Genomic DNA, 27,498 nt, shown 5'->3' with positions numbered 1-27,498 from the left:
CCCTCCTATTTTTTATATCCTGTAGAGCTCTATGTTGCCTCCTCTTCAGAGCTGTGTAAAAAAGCTGATAGGCAAACTAAGTTTATTGGGTTTTTTCCCCATATGTTTTCATCCCTCTGTAAATTCTTTACTGGACTTAATTGATTCTTTTTTACCTACTTTGAATTATCTGTTTTGATTTTGACTTGCAAGGGCGCTTCAAGACGGGCTGCTAAGCAAGAACTTCAGTGTGCATTTTTAATTATTCTAGAAAATATATTTAGTCTTAATTACCTTGGGAAACTGACCAGATTCTAGATTATGTAGAGTTTAAAAAGACAAATGTAATTGTGAAAAAATAAAATGAATGCCAAGACAAAAAGAGCAACATATTTACTGCTGTTGTTGGAAGTGACATATTATTCTGTATAGGCATATTGTGCTTATATAATGGAGGAATTCTCTTCATCTTTCAAAATCCGTCAGTTATGTTCTTGCTGGCTTCATCTACCTTTTAGTTCTTTATCATTGGATAGAGGGGAGGGACATGGCATCTGATCAGCTGTAACTCTAGAGTCTTGAAAAGGTCTAACTGTATCCCTATAGAAAAATCGGACTGTTCTTAAGACATTTTATTTTTTTTATGTAAGAATTGGAGGAAAATGGACAATGGGCTCATGGGAACCTGGAATGAAAGGTATTATTTTAAAATGTTAAGCCTCAGTGATAAATGCAAGGGTTTCGCTTGTGCAGAAGCCATGGGCGTAAATATTAGGGACTGGGCAGGAGACATCTGAGGGGCTGTTATTAAGGAGATGAGACGCTAGGCAAGGGTGGAGAAGAGAATGGTTGTTACGGAGGGGTAGAGGCTACCTACCAAAAACATTGCTTGGTGCTGTTTAGTTACCGAAACTTCTAGATTATTATTAAGTAGGAGAATTGGCTCAGTGGCTAACTGATGTTACATAGGCTTTTTATGACATTAAAAAGGAAAAGACTGCAGCCAAGAAATAGACAGTGTAACAGACTATTTTAGCAGAATAACAGCATTTTTGATCATTTCTCCCTTTGTATTTCATGTGATATTTTGTATTTCTAAGCTGTTACATTTGCATTTTTTTACATTTTGGATGATAGTTCTTGAATGGTAAATATGTTCCTGAATATTTTTTTTAAACTTAAAGTTTACATTAAATCGTTATTGTGCTGAATTGAGCGTTGAAGCTACTATTTCTGTAACAGTCCGGATTTATTTGCTCAGCAGTGTTTGAGTTTTAGAATAATTAATTAGCTATTAAAATTTTTTTTCCACTGCAGGAAAGCAACTTTTGAAACTAATCCATTTTTCTTTTTTTCTCCCTCATTGAAACAATTGCTTTTATAATGAGATTTCTTAGGAATGCCACTATCATACTCTAGCAAAGTGATGAGGGCCTGAACTTATGAACAAGACGTAAAAGACTAGAAATTGTTGTTTGTTTTTGTGAGGAAGATTAGCCCTGAGCTAACGTCTGATGCCAATCCTCCTCTTTTTGCTGAAGAAGATTGGCCCTGGGCTAACATCTGTGCCCATCTTCCTCTACTTTATATGGGACGCTGCCACAGCATGGCTTGACAGGCGGTACGTCCGTCCGTGCCCGGGATCCAAACCTGCCAACCCCGGGACACCGAAGTGGAGCGTGCGAACTTAACCGCTGCGCCACCGGGCCGGCCTCTAAAGACTAGAAATTGAATGAAATGGATATGATAAGACATTTCAAAGGAAGAATAAATGTAGATGAAGTTTAGTAACAGTTTAAACAGAGGGAACTAAAGAAGTGAAACTAGTATAGAGTAATGGTTTTTAAGCTTTTATTGTGGAACACAGTCCTAAATGGAGCAACATCAATAGTTAAAAAACAAGGCAAATGACTTAAAGTGGTTTCCTTGGCTCTTGATGAGTTGACAGATGTTACCAATACTACAGTTATTTATTGAAAGAGATAATGCCAAGTTTGAAATGAGTGAAGAATTAGCCTCTGTAGAACAACTATAAGCAAGAATATTTTCAAAATGGAATTACACACTTAAAATGGTTGAATTGCATGGGTATGTGAATTATGTCTCAATAAAGCTTTTTTTTTTCCTTAAAAAGAATACATGAGAAAACATTATTTAAATATAATCTGAAGTGGACTCTGCTACGCTCTGTTACAACTGATGGTGGGAGAAATATGTGTGCAGCAGAAAAAAGTTTAAGTGGACTAATTTACAAAGCTTGAGAAAATGTACAGCATTTAAAGCTTATGGCTATTTCATTATATTACATGAACAGTACTTTGTGGAAAATATTTGAGTATATTACTTGTCATTGAACCAGTAGTGTCAACAAGCAAACCTCATTTGCTTTAGTGATTTTAACTATCATGTGTTTTGTGAATTTTTGTCTAATATAAAAGCTGAATATCCTGACTTATCCCACTATACAACAATTTCATATCTTAGAATTAGTAGAGTTTTATTGGGAGTTTTTGAGTGGAGAGCCAAGGTTAAAATTTTTCTGACTGGGAGGAGCCACTCTCAAGCACTATTATTGAATGCTGAAGAATGGCTTTGGATTTTACTGAAGCCTTGAAAATGTTTCTTAGTAAATTCAACCTAATGTTACAAGGGGACAACAATGCTTATAGTGAAACTTGTGTGGTAGTCATCTTGACAGCTGCTAATGTTGTTGAATCACAAAATGCTGCTTTATACACTTCCCATGTTGTTACAAGTTACAAGAAGCAAAATCTCCATTTCCACACAAATGTGGGTAGACGTATTTTCCAAGTTCAAACTATGCTTTCATTAGTTTTTGGACCTTAATGAAAGTGCAAAGGAAATTTCCATATTTCAAAATCCGTTAAACTAACTCCACCTAATCTTCAGCTGAAAGCAATTAATCGGCAATGTAATGACATGCTAAAAGGCAAATATCAAGAAAAGAATCTAAAAGAATTCTATAAATGCCTTCCAAGTGGCAAATAGTTCTTAATTAAAATTATATTTTCATGGATTGATATCAGTACCTATCTTTGGGACAAGACGATTTCAAAGATAGAATACATAAACTCTCATTGCGGATCAGCATTAGCAAATAAATATTTGCAATCGACTTTGTTGATGGGAAACACTAACTTTGAACCCCAATTCAATGAAATGCTACCTCCTCTCATAAAAAAAATAATTCCAGTCTTCTCATTAGTGCCTCTGTATGGTGAAAAATTATATTGTTATCATCATTATTATTATCATTATATTTTGAATTTCATCAATAAAAATTTGTGGACATTTTTTTCTCTTGTTATATGAGTATGTATACAATATTCTTGATTTTACCTCTTTGCCCATGAAGCTTAATGTATTTACTGTCTGGCCATTTATAGAAAAAGTTTGCCGACCCCTGTCAAAATTGATTCTTTGCATGTCCTACTCTCTCAGTTCTTAGACCTCTGCTTTGTTGGTGATCTTGTCATTCATTCTGCCTCATTCTTGGTCATACTTAGACTGGTGGTTACCAACCTTCAGTCTCTTAATAATGTCAATTTCTCATTTTCCAAGCACTACCTCCTATCATGCCTGCTCACGCCTTTTAGTACTTAGTTTTCAACAATCTTTTGTCTCCAAAGGGACCTACAATCCAGTGATTCTGCCTCCTTTTCACTATTCCTTGTTTTTCCCCAATCTTTATCACTTTCGTTACCCATTTTAAATTCTGTCATCATCTGTCATAATCACTCCCTTGCTTGTACTCATACCCCTTGCTCTCTTTCTTACATAGTATACTCACTTGGCTAAATTACAACTTTGGGAAGTATAACTCTTTCTGTCTCTGGAATAAAACAAAGTTATGCTGAATTAGGGTCACTTTAAACTTTGTGGGCCTTTAATGCCTACTGGAAATCGTTTTTTCCTTAGTCCATTCAGTCTTCCATTCATCCAGATAGGTTCCATAGTTCAGCCCATGGGCCAGTTCCACTGCTGCCTGTTATTGTAATTAAAATTTTATTGGAACATAGCCATACCCATTCCTTTATGTAATGTCTATGGCCATTTTCTCCCTACAATAGCAGAGTTGAATAATTGTGACAAAGACTGTATGACCCTCAAAGTCTAAAATATTTACTACCTGATCTTTTACTGAAAAAGCTTGCCAACCTTTCTCCCAAACAAATGTTTCATACTTCCTCCTTTCTATAACCGCCAGCATTTCATCCTACCCTCTCACTTTTAGCTGATTGCCTGCTTCCTATTTCACTGAGAAAATTGAAATAATCAAAGGAGAACTTGAATAAGTTCTTAGTACCATGTCTGTTCATCCATGAGTTGGAAAGTTTTGATCTTTTGGAGGAAGCTGGGCTAATAGTGATTTATTTTATTTTGCAAAATAGTTGAGGATTTTTCCAGTGTTTTATGTAGATTAAATTTTCATTATCTTTTTCATTTTAAGGGAAATATGTTTTATTGACTTCAGCTTCTTTTTTTTCATTAAATTAAGGTATAGTTTACATACAATAAACTTTACAATTTTTAGTGTATACACGATGTATACTACATATGCATACACTGTGTATACAAATGTGTAAACATACACATTTGTGTAACCACCACCACAATGAAGATATAGAACAGTTCTGTCATTCCCTGAAATTCCATGTCTTTTTCTTTTTTTGCAGGGAAAGATTTGCCCTAAGCTAACGTCTGTTGCCTATCTTCCTCCTTTTTCTTCTCTTCCCCCTGCCCAAAGCCCCGGTACATAGCTGTGTGTATAGTTGTAAGTTCTTCTGTTTGAGCTGCTCTCACAGCATGGTTAGTGACAGATGAGTTGTGTGGTTCCGCGCCCACGAACCGAACCCAGGCCACCAAAGTGGAGCACATAGAACTTTAACCGCTAGGCCATCAGGGTTGGCTCTCCCATGTCTTTTTCAGGTCAGCCCCTCCCCTACCCCCATCCTGTGGCAAGCACTATGTTTTTCTATCTCTGTAGTTTTGCCTCTTCCAGAATATCATATGAATTGAATCTTATGGTATGTAGCCTCTTGAGTCTGGCTTCTTCTACTTATCATAGTGCATTTGAGAGTCATCCATGTTCTTGATGCATCAGTAATTCATTGTTTTTTATTGCCAAGCGGTATTTTATTGTATGGATATGCCACGGTTGGTTCATCCATTCTCCAATGGAGGCATATTTGGATTGTTTCCAGTTTTGAGTGATTATGAATAAAGCTTCTATAAACATTTGCTGTAAAAAATTGCATACAGCTTTTTTGTGAACATATTTTCACTTCATATGGGAAACTACCTAGGAGTGGAGTTGCTGAGTCATATGGTAAGTGTATATTTAACTTTATAATAAACCACCAAGCTGTTTTCCAAAGTGACTGTACTATTTTGCATTCCCGTAGTAACTTATGAGAGTTCCAGTTGATCTGCATCCTTACAGCACTTGACATTGTCAGATTTCCTTATTGTAGCCATTCTAATAGATGTGTATTAGTATCTCACTGTGGTTTTAATATGCATTTCCCTACGAACCAAAAATATTGTGCATCTTTTCATTTGTTTATTTGCCATCTGCGTGTATATGTACATATTATTTGGGGAGGGGGAGTAAAGTGTCTCTTCAGTTCTTTTGCCCATTTGAAAAAATTGGATTGTTTTCTTTTTGAGTTTTGAGTATTATTTATATATTTATTTATGTATCAGATATGATTTGCAGTTTTTTCCCTTAGACTTATTTTTGCAAATTGATAGGAAAGCATTGTTTTTTTGAAAGACCTCTTTCTATTTTCCAAGATAATGACACATTTAATTTCATTTTGCATATAATATTAACTTTGTATTTATAACTGTAATGCAAAATAAAGAATCAAATGGTAATGAATTTACATTAATGTAAGTATTTTCTGAAATATGCAGAAATCCAAAACCAAAAATTTGTCAAAAATGTTAGGCTTCATTTTTCTGCCTATTAAGTATGGAGCATAAGTTTTATTATATATTTCAAAGAACAATATGAATAATTTTTTCTATTCACTAAGTAATGTAAATATTCTTACATTACATCTATTATCTAAAAAACTGATTGAACTGTATATTTCACATAAGTAAGTGTTTAGTACCAAACTAAATCACTGAAAGAATTTAACTTACATCATATGAAAAATAAATTACCTTTGGAAAATAGTTTTAGTATATGACTTATTTGTGTTTATAGTCTAATTATATAGAATGTAATTTATCAGATTCATTCTCTGCTTACAACAGTTAAAATGCTGTTATCACATTATGTGTTAAATTAATGGTGCAATCTCCATAAGAAGACCCTCATTCACATTGAATAACCCAAAGGTACATAAAGAAATTCATAGAGACCTGATGCTATTAGAGAGTATAGGTTATATAAAATTTTAGAAATACTATTGTAAAAGTATTATAGTTGTTGGTACCAAGTATTAAGTTTTAAAGCACTGAGGCAGTTTGCTTGTCACTGAGCATTTTTTGAGAGTAGGCAGGAAATGGGGAGAAGAAGACACATGTCTTGTTTTGTAAAGCCATAGTCTTGGGCTTGCAAAAATAACCCAGCCTCAAGTTGGCTTAATCAGCCAACTTTGGGAATTTAGGTTATCAGCCTCCATACTACGTGCTCAGAAGAAAGAGGAAGATAACATCTTTAAAGGAAGATAACATCTTCCAGAGCCTCTGTAATTTTTCATAGACAGTGTTTTGCATTCAGTCAAAAATGGCAGTGCATATCAAGTTATAGGACAGAATCACAGAAAGGCAGGAGAAAAAAGTAGATAATAAAAACTCTCTCTCAGGTGATCCAGGTATTAGAGTTATCAGAGAAGGGCTTTAAAATTTAAAGTGTGACTAATGTGTTTAAGAAAATAGTAGAAAAGGTACAGAAAATAGATGAAAAGATGGAGAATTTACCAGAGAATTGTAGTCTAGAAAGAAGAAGCAAATGAAAATTCTATAACAAAAAAATAGGATAACTGATAGAAAGAACATAACATATAGGTTTAATGGAAGAATAGAGGCAGTAAAAGAGAAAGTGAAATGGAACACATCAGTAAACATCAGGGAAAAAAATATGAAAACACAGAAAAAGACATAACCTTTCTCAACTGGGATATAGAAAATGCTAGTCATAATAGAAAAAATTGATAGATTGAGTTACATTGACATTAAGACCTTTTCTTCATTAAAGACACCATTAAGAAAGTGAAAACTAAGCTCAACAAATATATACAGAATTCCTACTAATCTATCTAGGAAAAGACAAGCTAATAGAAAAGTGTGCAGAATGCTTGAACAGATACTTACCACACAACAAAAAAAGGATATCCAAACAATTAGTAAACATATGAAAGGGTACTCAATTAGTCATCAGGAAAATTACCTAAGATTGCAGTCTGATACCACTTGCACACACCCTAGAATGGCTAAAATGAAAAATACAGGCCATACAAAGTACTTGCAAGGATGTGGAACAATTGAGACTCTTATATACTGCTGGTGGGTATGTAAATTGGCACATCCCTTTTAGTAAACTTTCTGTACCAAGGCTGCACTATGATTTGTCATTTTCACTTCTAGTTGTGTGCTTATGTAGTCTACATATATTCACCAAAAGACATGTACAAGAATGTTAAAGCAGCATTGTTTATTAATGGCCAGAAACTGTGAACAACCCAGATTTCCATTGCGAGTTGGATGAATAAATTGTAGTACCTTCATGTGATGGAATACTAGACACCACGTTGTGGATAAATCTTAAAAGCATAACATTGAATGAAAGAAGCCAGACACAAAAGAATACATACTGTGACTCCATTCATGTGAAGTTCATAAACGAGACAAAATGACTAATGTGTTAGAAATCAAGATTGTGATTACCGATGGAGAGCAGGTAGAAGTGCTTCTGCAGTGCTCTTTGTTTTTTGGTTGGGATACTGATTACAAAGATTTGTTCACTTTGAGAAAATTCATCAAACTGCGTTTATGTTTTGCATACTTTTGTGTAGGTATATTACGTTTCAATAATTGTTTTAAAAACATGGCGAGGGTACCTTCCGTGTACTTTTTTATATGCTTTAAAATTTCCATAATAAACAGTTCATTAGAAGGCAAAACTAATCTCTGGTGTTGGAAGTGTGGATAGTGGTTATCTCTGAGAGATTAGTGACCAGGTGAGGCTTCAGGAGGCACTCAGGAAATGCTGGTAATGTTCTATTTCTTGATTATGGCTGCTGGTTAAATGAGTCAGTGGACTTTGTGAAAATTCAGTGAGCTATAATTACGATTTGTTTACTTTTCTCTATGACTGTTATACTCTAGTAAAAAGTTTACTTGATTAAAATAAGAAAGGAAGGAAGAAAGAATGGAAAGAGTTAGATGAAAAAAAATTTGCCTGGTACTGATAATATTAAAGCTGAGTGATGGGTACATGAAGGCTCTTTTTACTCTTCTCTGCTTTTGTGTGTGTTTGAAAATATTTATAATAATAATTAAGATAAACTATAGGGACGGACAGCTGGTAATTGGTTGCCTAGAGAAGGGGGGAGGGAATGACAGAGAGGGGCAGGAGGATGAGATTATATAGAGTAACAGGAAACTGTGGTTTTAGATAAATTCATTGTCTCGATTGTGGTGAGGCTTTTAAAGGTGTATTCATTTGTGAAGACTTATCAAATAGTCAAATAGTTTAAAAAAAAAAATAGAAAACCTAGGTTCCAACCATTCGGTTACTGTCATTTTCCTGGACATTTCCTGTGATTTCCAGACACTGTCAAACACTTAGTACTTGCTAAACGAATCGATGAAAGCCTAGAGTAAGACTTGATATATTGTTGGTCCACAGTTTGGGATTGCTGTGAGGTGAACCGTGAGGGAGATGAATTTGGTGCTGAAGTGGCTTTCCTGGAGGTGAAAGAAGATCACGAGCGTTCATTCCTGGGCCTGATTTATTAGCACTGTGATTTTGGGCAAAAGTTTCCTAGCCTGGTGAATGGGATAATTTATGTAATTGACAAGAATAGAGTTGATTTAAATGTAAGTGTCCAGCAAGTGCTTGACCCATAGTAGGTGCTCAATAAAATTGTAAGATAAAGACATAAATAAGATAGGTATTCTAGGTTGGGAGGCATACTTCACCTGCATTTTTAAGATGACACTTCAAAAAACAGAGTGCTTGTAGCAGACCACTTCATGCCGTGTTCCTAGAACCTGTAGTGCCTGTTCATTATCTTTAGCTGTTTAATTGACAGCTGAATTCAGAAAGGATAGCTGCTGAAATTGTCACTGACTCTGAGTCAGACTATCTGGATTCGTGACATGAAAGTTCTGTTAAGCTTCTTGCTCAGATTAGAGCATCTACACCATATTACTCAAATGCATTATACATGAAATGAAAGTGTAGGTTGCAATTAATGTAAAAAGGCAAATCATTTTATTGTGACAGAATAATAGAAACAATTGTGAGGCTGGGCAAAAAGTCAAAGGACCCTGATTAGGAAAAAGGATTTTAGTGATGAAAAGAGTATGTTTTTGAGAGAATAGTCCTTCATCTTTTGATACTCTAGTTAATTAAAAAAAAAAAAAGGGGGAAGAAAGCTAGTGTCCATTTGTCTAGTCTTATATGAAGACAACGCCATAAATAAGAAAGAAAATAAGCTGATGACGGGTTTCTTTTTATGAGATGCAATATAGGGAATTCAGTATAGAGTTAGTTGAGTTGATACCTCTCTTATGTGCTTAACCTGTAGTCTTCACTGTTGATCTTTTATTTCAGAGCACTTGTTTTCAAAGCTAGTGTCCATTTGTCTAGTCTTATATGAAGACAACGCCATAAATAAGAAAGAAAATAAGCTGATGACGGGTTTCTTTTTATGAGATGCAATATAGGGAATTCAGTATAGAGTCAGTTGAGTTGATACCTCTCTTATGTGCTTAACCTGTAGTCTTCACTGTTGATCTTTTATTTCAGAGCACTTGTTTTCAAGAGGTAGCTGGAAATTGGAGTTTTATATTAAGTTCAAAAACAGATAGACTAACTTAAAATGTTTACAAGTCAGGATGGTGTTTACTTAGCTCACTGTTGTTTTAAATCTGTTTTACATTTTGGAATTCTAACATTTTTGTAGTGGCACACTGATACCCATATATTCAGTCATTTTACTAATTTTAAAACCATATCTGTAGAAGATAGACTTGTGTGATATCCTGAATTAGTTTTTTTTAAATAATTAGAAAATAGTTACATATGTCACATTTAGATGGCATTTCCATTAATTCATATCACTTTAATTGAGGTCTTGTTCTGCCTAGGTGCCATCGTTGGAACATCAATTACTTAGTATTAGTATGCTTAGCTATTAGTACCGGTTGTGTATTGGCTGCGTATGTTGGCTGGTAGAAAAATGAGATGTGGAAATTCCTGTGATTATATGGCGTTCAGCTTATTTTCAGAATTAGGGCAGTGTTGGTTTTTTTTCACGTATGATTCCTAGACCAACTCTCAAATCTTTAAAATTCTGAATAGGGTTTGCCTGGGATGTTGCTCTTATGAGAAGTAGTTGATCATTTTTCAGTGTTATCTGTCTCCTAAAGTGGAAATCTAAAACCTAATCTATAGAAGCCAAGAAACAGTTCCCCACCTATCATTTGCTATTTCCTCCTGAGGAAACTAGACCACTTAAAAAATCACAGCGTAAATGTGTAATTTCATAGCTTTACAAAAGAAAAGAAAAATGCAGAAAAAATGAAAGAACTTTCTTCATTTTCTTTTATTGGGGAGGTGGTGACCCCAACCTGTTATTTTTTACAATGGGCAAAAATTGCCAGTGTTTCTAAAGTTTAAAATACAGGAGTTGAAGTTTCTCCCTGACCTCCATTCTAGGGAGAGAAAAACATTCTATACTACTAGAAAGGTGGGTTTTAAAAATTTTGCTACCCATAAAAATTACTTCTTTCATTAGTTAACTTAAGGCCTTTTGGATTTTTTGCCGGTTTGATTTAACTGACATGTCTTCATGTTACTGTGCAGCTTCACAGTTTTTATTTAATAACCTAATTTATACTTCATGGGTTGTGGTTTAGTCTCAGATGATTTCCTATAGAATAGTTTCCTGCATAGTATACGGGTTCTTCTTAGACTGACAAACGATCTCTCTAACCTCCTAGAAGGACTGTATGCGAAAGATATTCTTATATTTCTTATATTCTCTGCAGGTTTAAAGCACGTTCCTGGGTGTGTGATTACTGGTCCATGTATTTATTTCAGTAATCCTTCTTGTTTCCCCTTTTCCCAAATTTATTGTTTAGCTTAAGGACATTTTTATTTGGGATATATAGACCAGTCACTGGGTTATTTATAAATAAATCAATATGTAAATATAATGATAATCATTTATCATCAATCTCTTCATTTGTATTTTTAATAGCTGACATTTATTGAGCTATTAAAATGTGCTAGGCTTTGTTCTTAAATTACTTGACACAGGTTTATCACCTTTAACATTTGGTTCCAAGGTGTGTTTTGTTAATATTTCCATTTTACAGATAAGAATATCAAGTCTTAAGAGTTTAAATAACATGCTCAGTTTCTCACAGTTGAGAAATGCTGCGATCAGCATTAAAACCCAACTAGTCTGGCTCTAGAAGCTGTGCTCTTCAGTACTTACAGTGCTTCTCATAGTAGTGTGTATACTTGTAAATTTTGTTATGTCTGCCTTTTTTTATGACTTATTAAAGACGGACAATCCCTTCTGTTGTCAAGTATGTATTACCAGCTCATGTGAACTTTGTCATAGGTATCAACATAAATATTTTTGGCCTAGATTTTATGAAGACTTCATTATGTAAAAAATTGCCACTTTAATTCTGATTAATAAGAATAGTAGATACCATTCCTTGAGTGTAAAGCACTTTACATTCACTCTCATAACAAAGAATTGGTTTAGGGGAGGAATTTTAGGAGAAAATTATCCCAGAGGAGAGAAGAAGCATACCACTTCTAGGAATTGAAAGGAGGCCACTTTGACTAGAGCTCAGAAAGTAAAGGGGGAATTGTGAAGAAAGATCAGATATGAGCGAAAGGCAGGGGCCAGATGGTAGAAGACCCGGTTTTTTGTTTTTTATCCTAAGAACAGTGGAAGACCATCCATAGGCTTTAAACATGATCAGATTTACTTACATTAACAAAATCTAGCAGTGTTGTGGAATTGGAAGGAGATGAGAGTGGATCCCAGAGAGACTGCTATTAGGAGGATATTATATAATAGTCCAGGCCAGGGGATGATAGTATCTTGAACTTGGGTGATAACAGTGGGAAACAGAAAGAAGTGGGCAGATTTGACAGGTATTTTAGTAGGACCTGTTAACTGGTTGAATATGGAGAGGGGATAAAGAAGAGAAAAGTTGTGCAGGCCTCTGGCTTGCAAGACTAGATGGATGAGAGTGCCATTCATGTAAATAGAGATTCTAGAGAAGGACTAAGCTGTGGGTTGAAGATCACAAGTTTAGTGTGGGATATGATGTGTTTGAGATCCCTAAGTGTCATAGAAGTGGTATGTTGAGTAGGCAGTTTGGGTGTGTGGTTCTGGAGCTCAGATTTGGGAGTAATTAAAGCAATGGAAAAAGATGTTTCCCTTCTTGCCGAAAAAATAATATAGAATGAGAAAAGGAAAAAGCTTAGGAAGAAACCTTAAAGAACTAAAACATGTCATGGTTGGACAGAGGAGAATGATCTGGAAAGAACACTGAGACGGAGCAGTCAGAGAGATTGAAGGAGCATGGATATCATGAAAGCCAAGGGAAAAGTGAATTTAAAGAAAAAGAAAGAGATCGCTTGAGTTGAATGCTGTTGAGAGGTCCACTAAGATAACTGAAAAGATTTGGTTGTATTTGCTAACCTGAAGGTGATTTGCAAGAACTATTTTGATGAAGTAAGTGCAGAAGCCAGATTGGAATGATTTGAAGAAGAAAAAGAGGGTTAGTCGAAACTGCCAAAAATCAGATTAATATGTCATGCCACACTGAGCTAGTTTATGCATAAATCTTATGCCCTTGTCACTTTCTTGTATATAATTTACCCTGATAATTGCCCATATATTATAGTAAGAATTCTTACCCATAAACAGCTCAGTGTGTGCAGTGTCAGAGTTACCAGGGAGAAACACCACAGTGGGGAAAATTTGTGGTCTTAGTGGATAACCATTAGAAGAGAATCTCCAGACCCCTCGGGTATTGGAAAATTACCATTAGTGGAACACCTTGAGATTGTTTTTTTCTCACCATGTTACTGCTTTCTTGAATTGTAAACAATATTTAGCAAGTTCTTGGTATTTTTCAAGTAAGCTTTTCCTGTTAATCTTAAAATCACTTAAATGCTGTATAGATTGGCTTACTTTTCCAGTAGAGGGGCTCCGCCCTCAAGGGGAAAAACAATAAAGGAATTTTCTTCTAAAGGAATTTCATTTAAGTTTTTATTTTGGTTAGGGAAATATTTGTCAGTCATTTCATTTCCGTTCAAGAAACATAGCAGAGGCCAGCCCGGTGGCGTAGTGGTTAAGTTCAAATGTTCTGCTTTGGCGGCCTGGGGTTTGCCGGTTGGGATCCTGGGCGCAGACCTACTCACCACTCATTGAGCCATGCTGGGTGGTGTCCCACATAGAAGAGCTACAACTCTACAGCTATGATACAAAGCTATGTACTGGGGCTTTGGGGAGAAAAAAAAAAATAGAGGAAAATTGGCAACAGATGTTAGCTCAGGGCTAATCTTCCTCAAAAAAAAGAAAAGAAACATATCAAAGACCCAAATTCAGGAACAAGATACAGAGCACTTTATCACCAATATATTTTAATATAATGTTTGAGAACAGTAGCTAGCAAAAGTAGATAAGAGAAAAATATTATAGATAAAAAAAACTATTTTTGCAAGCAAGTTTATTGTACACTTGGAAAACTCATGAGGAACCAAAAAATTACTGCAAACTAGCAAATTCATTAAAATAGCAGAAAACCATACACTTTGCCTGTACACACTTATAGTAGAAGATATAACAGAAGAAAACACCCTTTTTTCAGTATCAACAAGAAATGTGGAAAATCCCATATGAGGAAATCGTTAAAACACTATTGAGGATGCAAAATGAAACTTGACCAAGTGGGGAGACCTATCCCTTTTTTTTTCTGTGAGAAGAGTCAACATCATAAAGGATATTAATTTTCTATAAATTAACATAAACATTTCAGTAGCTTCCCATCTCTCCCACCCCGATACTAGACAAGCTAATTCTGAAGTAATATGGAAAGTGAACAAGACAAACCAGAAAGGTTTGAACAATGAAAGGAAAAGAAAAGGAAAGGAAGAGAAGAACAATGAGGGGGAATAGCCATATCAGATGATAGAGTATATTATGAAGTCTTAATAATGAAAATATTTTGGTCAGATTGGTGGAACAGAATAGAAGGTCTAGAAATAGACCCATGGAACTTATTAGTATATGATTATCATGAAGTGATAAAAAGTGTGATCAAGAAAAGCTGAACTGTTCAGTAAATGGTGTTGGGAAAACTGGATAGCCATCTGGAAAAACAAAGTTTTATCCGTATCTCACATTCTACCTCAAGATGAACTCCAGATTTATCAGGTTTAATGTAAAAGATGAAACTACAAATGTGTCATTGAAAATATGGGTGGGTAGATTGGAATGGGAAAGTCTTTTCTAAATAACATGCAAAATCTAATATCTATAAAAGAAAAGATTGATAAATTCAACTGCATAAAAATTAAAACCCATAGTAGCCAAACAACTCCACCCCTACTGTTAAGGGGGGGGGGGGGCGGGAAGCAAGGAAAAAATCCTGGAACTCATGCAAATGACCAGTTTCCTTAATAAAGCTCTTATAAATCATCAAGAAAAAGATGAGCAAACTAGTAAAAAAATAGGTGAAAGACATGCACAGACAGTTCTCAGAAAATGACATATAAAATGGCTCAATCTCATACAGAGATACTGTTTTTTCACCTATTAGGTTTATAGTCATCAGGAAGTTGAACGACGTGGTGTGTGTCTGGCAAGATTATAGGGAAACAGTCCTCATACGTGGCTGCTCTAGGGATACATGTGAACATCTCCTGTGGAGACCAATTGGGCAGTGTATTTCAAAATCACAAATGTATTTATTATTTGACCAGAAATTCTGGATTTGAGAATTTATCCTACAAATATACCTGCAAATGTATGAATAATGTATTTACAAGGTATCCATTACAATATTATTTACAATAGGAAATGTTTGGAAATAATAGGGGACTGGTTAAATAAATTGTAGTGTGTATATCTATCCACCAGTGAAAGATGTCAGCTGTCAGAAGGAATGAGGTAGCTCTTTTTCTACAGATCTCTAAGCTGCTGAAGGAAAAAAAAAAAGATGCAGAGCAGTGAATGAAATACGCTAAAACTTCATATAAGAAAGAAGGAAAAAATAAAATGTATTTATTGTGTCAAGAAACTTACACTTGTGTCAGGAAACTGTGGAAAGAAACACACACAAACAAATAAAGGTACCTGTGGAGGGCCAAAGATAGGAGAAAGACTTCTTCCTGTATACATTTTTATATTGTTTTGATTTTTTTGAGTGATGTAAGTACATTACCTAATCCATAAACAAACAAGAATCCTTAAATGAAAAAACTTAAATTTTAAAATGTCTTATTTCTAGAATGACTAGTTAAAAATGGAGAGGAAGAGGAAAAAAATGAGAAGAAGATGTGAAGAAAGATGGTAGAGTAAAAAAAGGGAGGAAATACATGCTAAAGAACAAAAGACAGAAAGGATTTGAAACAAGGATGACAAAAGTGGGTAATCAAAAAATAAATGTTTTTGGAAGGTGAATTTGCATTTACATTCATCTCTGGCTGACGAAGCACTCATAATTGTTCTATTTAGTTTGGGAGGCTGTGAAGGGTTGTTTTTAGCAACAAAGGAACATTTGTACAAATAACTTTTAAGGCATTAATGTTTCTAGTACTTTTTTTGTTAAAGGAAGTTTCTTAATGTTGCTTCTAACTAAATAAACTGTTACTTCTTGATTATTAGAATGTAGCAGATAACTTAAACATGAATTTTCTCCAGTTAATTTATTTTGAGTTTAACTGCTAGCTCCTTGAGGGAAGAAATCATTTCTCATCACTTTGCATGGTGCCCATTGTGTTATCATGCAGAATTTTTAAAATTACTTTATTGAGATATAATTTTCAATATCAAAAAACCCACCCCTTTAAAGTGTACAATTTAATAATTTATAGGATATTCACAGAGTTGTATTACTGTCACCACAATCTAATTTTTAGAATATTTTCATCACCCTAAAATCCTATAACCGTTCCCCACAGCACCAGGCAGTCTTCATCTACTTTCTGTCTCTATGGATTTGCCTATTCTGGATATTTCACATGAATGGAATGATAGAGTGGGCGGTCTTTTGTGTCTAGCTCCTTTCACTTAGCATAATGTTTTAAAGGTTCATTTCTGTTGCAGCATGTATTTTATTCCTTTTTATAGCTGAATAATATTCCATGTATGACCGTCCCACATTTTGTTTATTTGTTCATCAGTTGATGGACATTTGGGTTGTTTTTACTTTTTGGCTGTTATGAATAATGCTGTTATGAATATTCGTGTACAAGTTTTTGTGTGGATATCCGTTTTCAATTCTCTTGGCTGTATGCTGTGGATTGGAATTGCCCATATCATAACTGTGTTTAACATTTTAAGGATCTGCAAAATTGTTTTCCAAAGCAGCTGCGCCATTTAACAATCCTACCAGCCGTGTGTGAAGCTTCCAGTTTCTCTGCATCCATGCTAACACGTGTTATGATCTTTTTAAACTACCGTATTGAGTGTGAAGTAGTATCTCATTGTGATCTTGATTTGCGTTTCCCTAATGAGTAAAGATGTTGAACATCTTTTCATGTTCTTATTGGCTATTTGTATATCTTCTTTGGAAAATGTCCATTCAGATCCATTGCCTGTTTTTAAATTAGATTGTCTTTTTGCTGTTGAGTTGTAAGAGTTCTTATACATATCCCTAATCAGATATGATTTGCAAATATTTTATCCCATTTCATGGGTTATCTTTTCACTTTTTTTTTTAAACCAACGTGAAGTTTATCTTTTAACCATTTTTAAGCATAAAATTTAGTGGCACGAAGTACATTTACAACATTGTGTAACTAAGCAAAAAACTGTACCCATTAAGCAATAACTCCCCTTTCCTCCCTCCTTCCCTCAGTCTCTGATAATTTGTCTCTGAATTTGCCTACTCTAAGTACCTCTAATAAGTGGAATCATTCAGTGTTTGTCCTTTTTGTGTGTGGCTTCTTTCACTTAGCATAATTTCTTCAAGGTTCATCTGTGTTGTAGCATGTATCAGAATTTCATTCTTTTATGGCTGAGTAATATTCCATTGTATGTGTATATCACATTTTGTTTATCCATTCATCTGTTGATGGACACTTGGGTTGCTTCTATCTTTTGATTATTGTGAATAATGCTGCTGTGAGCATTGGTGTACAAATATCTGTTTGAGTGAGTCACTGTTTGCAGTTCATTTGGGTATGTAGCTAGGAGTAGAATTGTTGGGTCATATGCTGATTCTATGTTTAACATTTTGAGGAACCGCCAAACTATTTCCCACAGCAGCTACACCATTTTGTCTTTTTATTTTCTTGATAGTGTCCTTTAAAGCTCAGAAGTTTTTAATTTTGATGAAGGACATTTTATTTTTTGTTTTGTTGCTTGTGCTTTTGGTGTCATATCTAAGAAATTATTGCCTAATCCAAGGTCAAGATTTATTGCTATGTTTTCTTCTAAGAGTTTTATAGTTTTAGTTTCCGCATTTAGGCCTGTGATCCATTTTGAGTTAATTTTTGTATGTGATGTGAGGTGAGGTAGGTTTCCCACTTCATTCTTTTGCATGTGGATATCAAATTGTCCCAGCATCATTATTGAAAAGACTGTTTTTTGCCCCATTGAAGTGTCTTGGCACGTATGTTGAAAATCACTTGACCATAAATGTCAGGGTTTATTTCTGGACTCTGAATTCTATTCCTTGATATATATGCCTATCCTTATGCCATTACCACACTGTCTTACTTATTACTGTAGCTTTGTAGAAAGTTTTGAAATTGGGAAGTGTGAGTCTTCCTACTTAGGTTTTCTCTTTCAAGATTGTTTTGCCTCTTCTGGATCCCTTGCATTTCCCTGTGAATTTTAGGATCAGGTTGTCAATTTCTGATTTGAATCTATAGATCAACTTGGGAAATATTATCATCTTAACAATATTAAGTCTTCTAGTCCATGAATATCATGCAGAATTAACTGAGTTCTAATCACTTCACTAATTTTCTCTTTTATCCTTTCTCACTTTTGAGAAATGACTTTTACTTCTGACCTTAATGAGCTCTATCATCTACATTCTCTATTTCAAAATAAGCACCTATTCTTACTTCTTTCTGAAACATTACCTGTACTCTCCTTCTCTTTTCATCCTAGTTCCTCTGGGTCTTATTCTTTTGATTATTCACCAAATATTCCATTTCAATTTTAGTTCAGTATTCATATTCAGTTTCTCTTCACTGGCTCCTTCCTCTCTGCCTTCAAGTAAATCAGTCTCCTCATCCTCAACAATACTTACTCTAGAATGGATTGCCTCCTAACTGTTACTTCTCATCTCCTTTTTCTCATTTCTTTCACTTCCAGACTTCCTTAATAAGTGGTCTTCTCTCCCAGATGTCATTGGGAGACACCCATTAACCCCTTGGCCAAGTGCCGTAACTTTTCTGGACTTCAGTATTTCTTTTTTGTAAAATAAGTGAATTGGTCTAGATTAGTTGCGCTAAGCTCTCATTCTAGCCTCTGAACCCTTAGAATCCCTATTCAGAGCCCCTGTATACACAAGTGGAGCTATTCTGTCCTGAATTCTGGGTGGCAAGCTTAGAGCCATTGGCCATACCAGCATCAGCCTTTGGGGGCCTCTGTGGAACCCCTAAGAGCACAGTTTGAAAGCCACTGCAAAGTCCCTTCAGCCCTGAAATTTGGTAACTCTATAGCAGTTGCAGAAGTTGCATTCTTGAAAGTTTCGAATAATTTACTTGTTGCCAAATTAAATTCTCTTCCTAGGCACCATTTCTCCTGGACATTTTATAGTATCTAAACCTTTTGTTGCTCTCTTGTTCCCCACTAAATTTTCTTTTCTTGGCTTTAATCACATACACACAGTCTCTTTAAGTGCTACTTAGCTTAGATTCTGACACTTCCAAGAAGCTTTTCAAAATCATACCAGCTCATAGTAACATTTTTCCCACTAACAATCCACTGTAATAATCATTTATGCCATTCATTTGGCACTTAAAAATTGCACAAAGTATTTTGAGCTACATAAAGATAATTTAGGCCCAGATTCTGACTTAAAGAAATGTAATCTAGTAGAAGAATAGAGATGTACAAAATAATTATTGAGATGAAAGTAATGAGTGCCATAGGAGAGATACAGATGAAGTTCTATGGAAATTTAAATAAGATAAAGATACTTTTCCCCTGGGAGAATAGGGCAAAGTATCCCGGAGGAGATGGGTTGGGTCTTGAAGGGAATATAGTACCTGAACACACAGAGGTGGGCATTGCTGACTGAAGGAGCAGTGTGAATCAAGGCAGAGGTAAAAAGTCATGAGATGGTAGATATTTTGATTTGGCTGCAGGAAAAAATTAAGAAGAGAAATAGTGGGATATAAAGTTATAGAGGTAAACCAGAGCTGGACATAGTTTTATTAGCTGTCTCTATAAAATGTGTGTATCTTGTTTTCCCAATTATGTTATAAGCTCTTTGAAGACAAGTGGTATTGTCATACTTTTAACCTCCTACAGCAGGGTTTTGGGTAGAGGAGAAGTATTCAGTAAAATCTTGTTGAATGTATGAAAGGTTAGAAACAGTAGTTTCCCAAACAAGCATTATTCAGGATAACTTCTTGTCATACCCTTCTCTTTACTTAGACTGTGGTTTTATCAGTAGAAACTATTTTAGATCTCCATAGTAGTGGTTCCTTATAGCTAAGAAGTCCTTATGAAATTTTTAAAAAAAATGGGGGGGAGTTGTGTGTCCAGTTAACAGCACTCAGTTTCATTCATTCCCAAAAGGACATGAGAAATGCTGGTTAGAGTTGAGCAAAAGAGAATCAATATAAACAAACTTTACTTTTGAAACTGAGTCTCTAATTTAAGCTCTTTTTATGTTTTAATAAATTAAATTTTTAAGAATATTTTTGTAGGATTTGTATACCATTTAACCACAAATATTTCTGAAAAGAAATGAAGAATTAAAAAGGTGTACTCGAATTGTATTGGATTATGTATGGGTAACATTTTCTTTTTTCAAAGGTTTTTCTAAAATGTTATTTTGTATGATTGAAAAAAAGATTAGAAACATCAGCTACTGTACTGAACCAATGTTCATATTGCTATAAGTTCCTGGTACTACTGGTCTCCATGGAAAGAGGATGTTATGTACACATATAATAGAAAGGCAGAGAAATTGAATATGCCTGCTTTCAGCTTTTTCTTTCTGATGTCATTACACCAATCTCTTTCATTTTTATAATGCAAAATATTCTTGACAAATTAAATTGGAAGGTATATATAGTATAAGGGAGACTTTTTGTCATTTAAGAAGAACAAAGTATGACAACTTTCAAAAGCCATTTATTTAGAGATTCTTGTGGTAAAGTAATTCACGATTTCACAATATTTGTTTTGTTTTAAATTTTCTATATCATGTACTAGGTGAAAAACCATTTCGCTGTGATGAATGTGGTATGAGATTCATACAAAAATATCATATGGAAAGGCATAAGAGAACTCACAGTGGAGAAAAACCTTACCAGTGTGAATACTGTTTACAGGTAAGAGGTGTTTTGAAATTCTTTTTTTTTAGCCACTTTATTGGAGTATGATTGACATTGAAATTCTTCTATCCTAAATTGTTATAAAATAATTATAATAAAAGTTAAAAATGTTACTACTAGAACTATTTGAAGAACTTAACTGTTGATCAGATTTATAATAGATAATTGGCTCAGCAAATTAGTTTAGAATTGCTTATATTATTATACTTATATCTATCTTTATATTAATTACATTTTTCTTTTCGTTTCTTTTCTTGGTTGGCCAAACACACAAACTAAAACAAAAAATTCACTACCAAACTCCGAATTCAACAGTATTTTTCCAGAACAGATCGTGTATTGAAACATAAACGTATGTGCCATGAAAATCATGACAAAAAACTAAACAGATGTGCCATCAAAGGTGGCCTTCTGACATCCGAGGAAGATTCTGGCTTTTCTACATCACCAAAAGATAACTCACTGCCGAAAAAGAAAAGGCAGAAAACTGAGAAAAAATCATCTGGGATGGACAAAGACAGTGCTTTGGACAAATCTGACCTGAAGAAAGACAAAAATGATTACTTGCCTCTTTATTCTTCAAGTACTAAAGTAAAAGATGAGTATATGGTAGCAGAGTATGCCGTTGAAATGCCACATTCTTCTGTTGGGGGATCGCACTTAGAAGATGCATCAGGAGAAATACATCCACCTAAGTTGGTTCTCAAAAAAATTAATAGTAAGAGAAGTCTGAAACAGCCATTGGAGCCAAATCAAACAATTTCGCCTTTATCCACATATGAAGAGAGCAAAGTTTCAAAATACGCTTTTGAACTTGTGGATAAACAAGCTTTACTGGACTCAGAAGGCAATGCTGACATTGATCAGGTTGATAATTTGCAAGAGGGGCCCAGTAAACCTGTGCATAGCAGTACTAATTATGATGATGCTATGCAGTTTTTGAAGAAGAAGAGATATCTTCAAGCAGCAAGTAACAACAGTAGGGAGTATGCGCTGAATGTGGGTACCATCGCGTCTCAGCCTTCTGTAACACAAGCAGCTGTGGCAAGTGTCATTGATGAAAGTACCACAGCATCCATATTAGATTCACAGGCACTGAATGTGGAGATAAAGAGTAATCATGACAAAAATGTTATTCCAGATGAGGTCCTGCAGACTCTGTTGGATCATTATTCCCATAAAGCTAATGGACAGCATGAGATATCATTCAGTGTTGCGGACACTGAGGTGACTTCTAGCATATCAATAAATTCTTCAGAAGTACCTGAGGTCACCCAGTCAGAGAATGTTGGATCAAGCTCCCAAGCATCCTCATCAGATAAAGCCAACATGTTGCAGGAATACTCAAAGTTTCTGCAGCAGGCTTTGGACAGAACTAGCCAAAATGATGCCTATTTGAATAGCCCGAGCCTTAACTTTGTGACTGATAACCAGACCCTTCCGAATCAGCCAGCATTCTCTTCCATAGACAAGCAAGTCTATGCAGCGATGCCCATCAATAGCTTTCGATCAGGAATGAATTCTCCACTAAGAACAACTCCAGATAAGTCCCACTTTGGACTAATAGTTGGTGATTCACAGCACTCGTTTCCCTTTTCAGGTGATGAGACAAACCATGCTTCTGCCACATCAACACAGGACTTCTTGGATCAAGTGACTTCTCAGAAGAAAGCTGAGGCTCAGCCTGTCCACCAAGCTTACCAAATGAGCTCCTTTGAACAGCCCTTCCGTGCTCCGTATCATGGATCGAGAGCTGGAATAGCTACTCAGTTTAGCACTGCCAATGGACAGGTGAACCTTCGGGGACCAGGGACAAGTGCTGAATTTCCAGAATTTCCCTTGGTGAATGTAAATGATAATAGAGCTGGGATGACATCTTCACCTGATGCCACAACTGGCCAGACTTTTGGCTAAAAAAAATGTGTAAATAATACTGGCACTTTAGAACAGATTAATCAAGAGTGGGGTTACTCTGCATAAAATGGAGTGCTGTACAGATTTAAGAGCAATGCGTTATAACAGGTTAAGCTGATATGAATAGCAAGATAATCCAATAACTGCATTTTGTTTGGTTAGTCAGCATTCTTTGAACTGCCTTACATGTTGTCACCTTTATAGAAGCAACGCATTACTTGTTTTAGATCAGAAACTTGCTATTCCACCTACACCAAGTTTAAAAGGAAAAAAAAAGACTTTCGCACAATTGTTTCCTAACTGATAACATTGTACATTCTTAGGAGGGTAGTAATTGTGTGAAATTTACTCATACTGTTTCTAAGCATAGTCATTGCACTTCAGCAGGGAATCTGAGTATAATTTACAGACAGAGTGAACTTAAAAGTTTAAATGTTAAGAGATTATGGCTTAAATAAATTAATGTGTCCTATAGGGGGATAAAAAGAAACCAAGATACCACCTTTTAAAAAGAATGATAATGCCATATACCCTTGATTTTCATTTTGCATTATATTGACTTTTTTTTTGGAGAAAAAAAGTAATAAAAATCTGATAGTCTAAGACTCCACTATTTAAAAGCCTAATTACTTTTAAAATATGCATACTTTCAAAACTTTTACCAAAATACATAACTGTTGAAGCATTCACTTCTCTATGGAAGTATGCATATTGGTGTCAGTTTCTTTGTACAGTTGTACCTAGATATTTTTTATGATTTTTCATGTGCAAGTATCAAGGTTTTGAAGTTTTAGTAAAAAGATATTCTGTAGATTACATTCCCAAGAACATAATGCTTACACAAAATGTATATTCCACGTTTTAAAGCTTAATTGTATTTTACTTTACATATACACTTCAGTTAACATAGAGCACTTAGAATCTATTTGGTATTTTTGATTTCTCGAAGTAAAAAAAATTTAGATTTTTAGGTTTGATATGGTTGTGTCATAATCATCTCATAATTGACAATTTTAATTTTTGGCAATAAAAGGAAATTGGATATCTTTGGAACTGTAAAACTTGGTTTAATCCTTCTCTTTCTAGAATCTTGATAGATTGGATAATTAAACAGTATCCAGAGAAACTAAAGAAATGGGCATTTTAATTGCTTATTTTATCTTGAGTTACTTTTTAATGAACACTGCTCATTACAATTTTACAAACCAAAAGTGTTTACTAATTCTAGTAACTACAGTTTCTTTTTCAGCTAGATGAGTGATCGGAAACTTTTTGTTGCATTTCAAAATCTAAATAAACTACAGACTTTATCCTTATACCACGAATGTTTTTTTTTTTAATACTTTGTCTTAAAATAATACAGCATGGTACAATAAATAGTGCTTATATATATGTACATATATATGCTTTTCTAAAGAATGATGGTTTGAGTTACATGTCGGACAGTTTTAATTTTTTTTGAAAATCACAGTTATATTGATTTTATTATCCTCTTTAATTTTTTCCAACTTTTTAGTTTTTTTATTTTAAATTTCTGCCATCTTTGTCACAATGCACATACTGATATGGCACCAGTGATATTCTAAAATTAGTACCCTTGGAAAATGAAACTTTGTTATTATTAATTTCCATTTTAACTTTTATATTGGCCCTATAGATCTGCAGTCTTTGTTTCAGTATAGAATGTTATACATTTAAATTATTTTTTTTCTTTTATTTAATGTTATCCCAAGACTGTTCTCATAAAGAAAGGGAACAAAGAAATATCTACCCTTAACATCTTTTACATTTATTTTGAATATATTGGTGTTTTTATGATAAGGAATATAAATTATGTTTAATGTGGTTTCCTCTACACTTTGGTTATTAAGCTTTGCTTGAAATATTAATTTTCCCATTTGACAGCTTTCTTTGCTGCCAAATTTGTCAAGAATTTTAGACTTCTTTGAAGTAGATATTAAGTTCTGCCATTATTGACTCTTAAGAGTGGTGTGTGTTGTGTTGCACATCAAAATTGCGAGAAGGCTTCATTCAGGTGAGATGTTAACAATGGAACTGTGCTCACTCTAGATAGGCATTTGTTTTTTTCTCACACTACTATTTGATGATAGTAGGCATTTATGTCCTGAGTTGATTTTTTTTTTTTTTTTTTGAGCCTGATCAAAAATTTTGTTCTGTTGAGAATTTGATGCAGTTCTTGGCACAGTATCAAGATTTGTGTGTGTGTGTTTGAACATCACCAGCACAGTTTTTAGAATGTGACTCTACTTCTGAGCAGTTAGGGTAAGCTAAGGAAGGAAGACTTGAAAATGGTAGTGATGCACGCAGGATTTCAGGTGTTGCATTCGTGTCTTCAGCACATTTCTTTAAATCTACATAATGGCAGACTTTTAACCACATTATGAGCATTTTTGCGATAAGTGATACTTGGGCATAACTTATTGACTTAGCATTTAAGTATAGTCATTGCTCTCTTACTGTGAAATTCTAAATGCCTACCAGAGTTACCTTGTATTATCATCGTGTGATAAACATCTCACCAGTTTGGGTTTCCCCACTTTGGTTCAGAAAGTTACTTAATTTGTACCTGGGCATTAATAGAGAAAGCAAGTAGCATTTTGTGCTGCTTTAGATCAGAATATTAAGGATATGAGATATCCTTTTGCAATTTGTGTTTCTCATTTCTCTGTTAGCAAGTTGTTCTATTCAAACATGCTCTTACACCCTTACACTTGTGGGCAACGTGAGTGAGGTGTCCCACTTAGGACCTGCTCTTGTGTTTGAGGATGGGAAACAGATCACGTTAGATGAGGTAACATCTCTCGAACATCTTCTAAAAACGTTTTGGTTTTTTTTAAACTTCTTATTGCACACACATTTCATTTGGTTCAGAATATTTGAGTGGCTCTTAAAGTTTTTGGATCTACTTGCAAATTTTCTACCCGATACCATAGAGATCCATCCTTTTAGCTCTGGCTGAGAACTGTCAGTGGTCGGGTAATTTTCTCTTTGAGAGGCAAAGAGGCCTTGTGCTCAGGGTAGGCTTTCATTTCCACAGAGGAGAGAAACTTGCAAAGTGCCAGCTAGCTTAGATCTTTTGCCACTTCTTTCATTTTATTAATTTGGGTTTTTAAAGGGCTGTTTAAAAAAAAAAAAAAAAAAGCCGGGAAACTTTAAAAGTAGGCATTACTGTAGTACTACATTTCTTAGACTTAGAACATTTTAAAGTAGAACTTGTTTTTTCACAGTATATTTACTTGAAGAAGCACTATTATAATCAATGAGAAACTTTTTGACTTTGCAATTTAATTTAAACTTTTTCCGTTTCAAATTACTTTATTTCAGGGAAATAAATTTCCAGTTGTTTTTGCTATATTCTGCAAATAAAAACCGTATGTTTCCTTTTTTCACCTAAACTTTAGTAGGAAACAAACTAAAGCAGACAAACATTTCTTGTTGTGTTTGTTGCTTTCTTTAATCCAATGGATAAAAAAGTAAAACCCTGTAAACATTATTTTATTTTTTTATGCAATACCATGCTGTAAATATGGTTCATCAAATAAGGATGTACCTATGATTGAATCTTTAATTCTGCACAGTTAAGAGTTTATATATAAACGTGTCTTGACAATCAAGGACTTTTATGTGAGTCTTCCTTTATGATGTTTATTAATGTTATGCATTCCATTTGTTTTGAAGTGAGTACCAATGTGCTAATTTGTATTGTCTGAAAGTATGTAATGTTTTTACAGCTTGTTTTTAAGAATCTGTAAATATGTACAAACAAATCACAGTACTGCTTTATGTTAGAAGGCATATGATGTTGTACTGTATGTAAGCAATAATACATAGCAGTGCTAACTTTACAAGTAGCATCAGGAAAGTTCTAAAAACATTTCAGAGTTATTAATTATCCTTATTTCATTTAATAATGATTATCTTTAATCAGTTTTTATAAGCAAATTCCATTGTTTCTCCTATTGGAACATAACACTGTTTACACAGCATAATTGAAGTTGCAGGGGAGACAGGCTAAATCTGACTTCATCTGTACTCACTTTCACTAAGCATTGAATGGCCTTACCACTCTTCTGCAAGATGGAGGAAGACCGAAAAACTTAGTGCCCATCACACTGAAGGAAGGGGGTGTGGTTTTTCCTGCTTCTGTACTGCTACCTAACTTTGTGGTTTGCTTTGGATTTTAATATTTGTTTCTATTTTAGAGTCAAGCCCATAAGTTTTGAGGTGGCTTCAGCTCCATTGTGAAGTAGATAGTTCTCTTCATATTTCATAGCTACATTTCAATAATTCTAAACTTTCTACTTTGATTTTTAGATACTTATTTTTCAAGCTTGATTTCTCAGCTGATCAGATGAATTTATTCAACTTCAATACAAAGAAAGACAAACCTATTGTAGTTGGAATTGAGTAGATATTATACTATACAGAACAGCTAACTATTTGAAAACACAGCTTTAGAAATAAAACCGCCAATTTATAAATGTATATGACCTACATTTTATAGGAGAAATGTTTTTAAATGCTAGTCATTTATATAATGTGCTTTGAAGGATTTGCTAGTCCACTTCTGTCACTTTTTAGTACACTGGTAT

The 27,498-nt window shown here is 34.5% G+C and overlaps 1 protein-coding gene across 6 annotated transcripts in view; it reads left to right on the top strand.

Annotated features, from left to right (window-relative positions):
- The window catches only part of ZNF148 (zinc finger protein 148), a 115,256-nt gene extending 91,055 nt beyond the window's left edge, over nt 1-24,201 (top strand). For 5 of the 6 annotated variants that reach the window (XM_058555962.1, XM_058555961.1, XM_058555957.1 and 2 more), the window contains 2 exons: nt 20,850-20,968; nt 21,287-24,201. In XM_058555962.1, coding sequence (XP_058411945.1) covers nt 20,850-20,968; nt 21,287-22,885 — 1,718 coding nt within the window. In that variant the 3' untranslated portion in view covers nt 22,886-24,201. Of the gene's footprint in view, nt 1-1,376; nt 3,215-20,849; nt 20,969-21,286 lie in introns of those variants that run through there. The other variant, XM_058555963.1, reaches the window with a different exon arrangement.
- Nucleotides 24,202-27,498: the final 3,297 nt, after the last annotated feature.

This window comes from Diceros bicornis, chromosome 15 (assembly GCF_020826845.1).
Source record: "Diceros bicornis minor isolate mBicDic1 chromosome 15, mDicBic1.mat.cur, whole genome shotgun sequence".
NCBI classification, from domain to species: domain Eukaryota; kingdom Metazoa; phylum Chordata; class Mammalia; order Perissodactyla; family Rhinocerotidae; genus Diceros; species Diceros bicornis.
The sequence above is the reverse complement of the archived record's forward strand: the minus strand, read 5'-3'. Positions and strand labels throughout refer to the sequence as shown.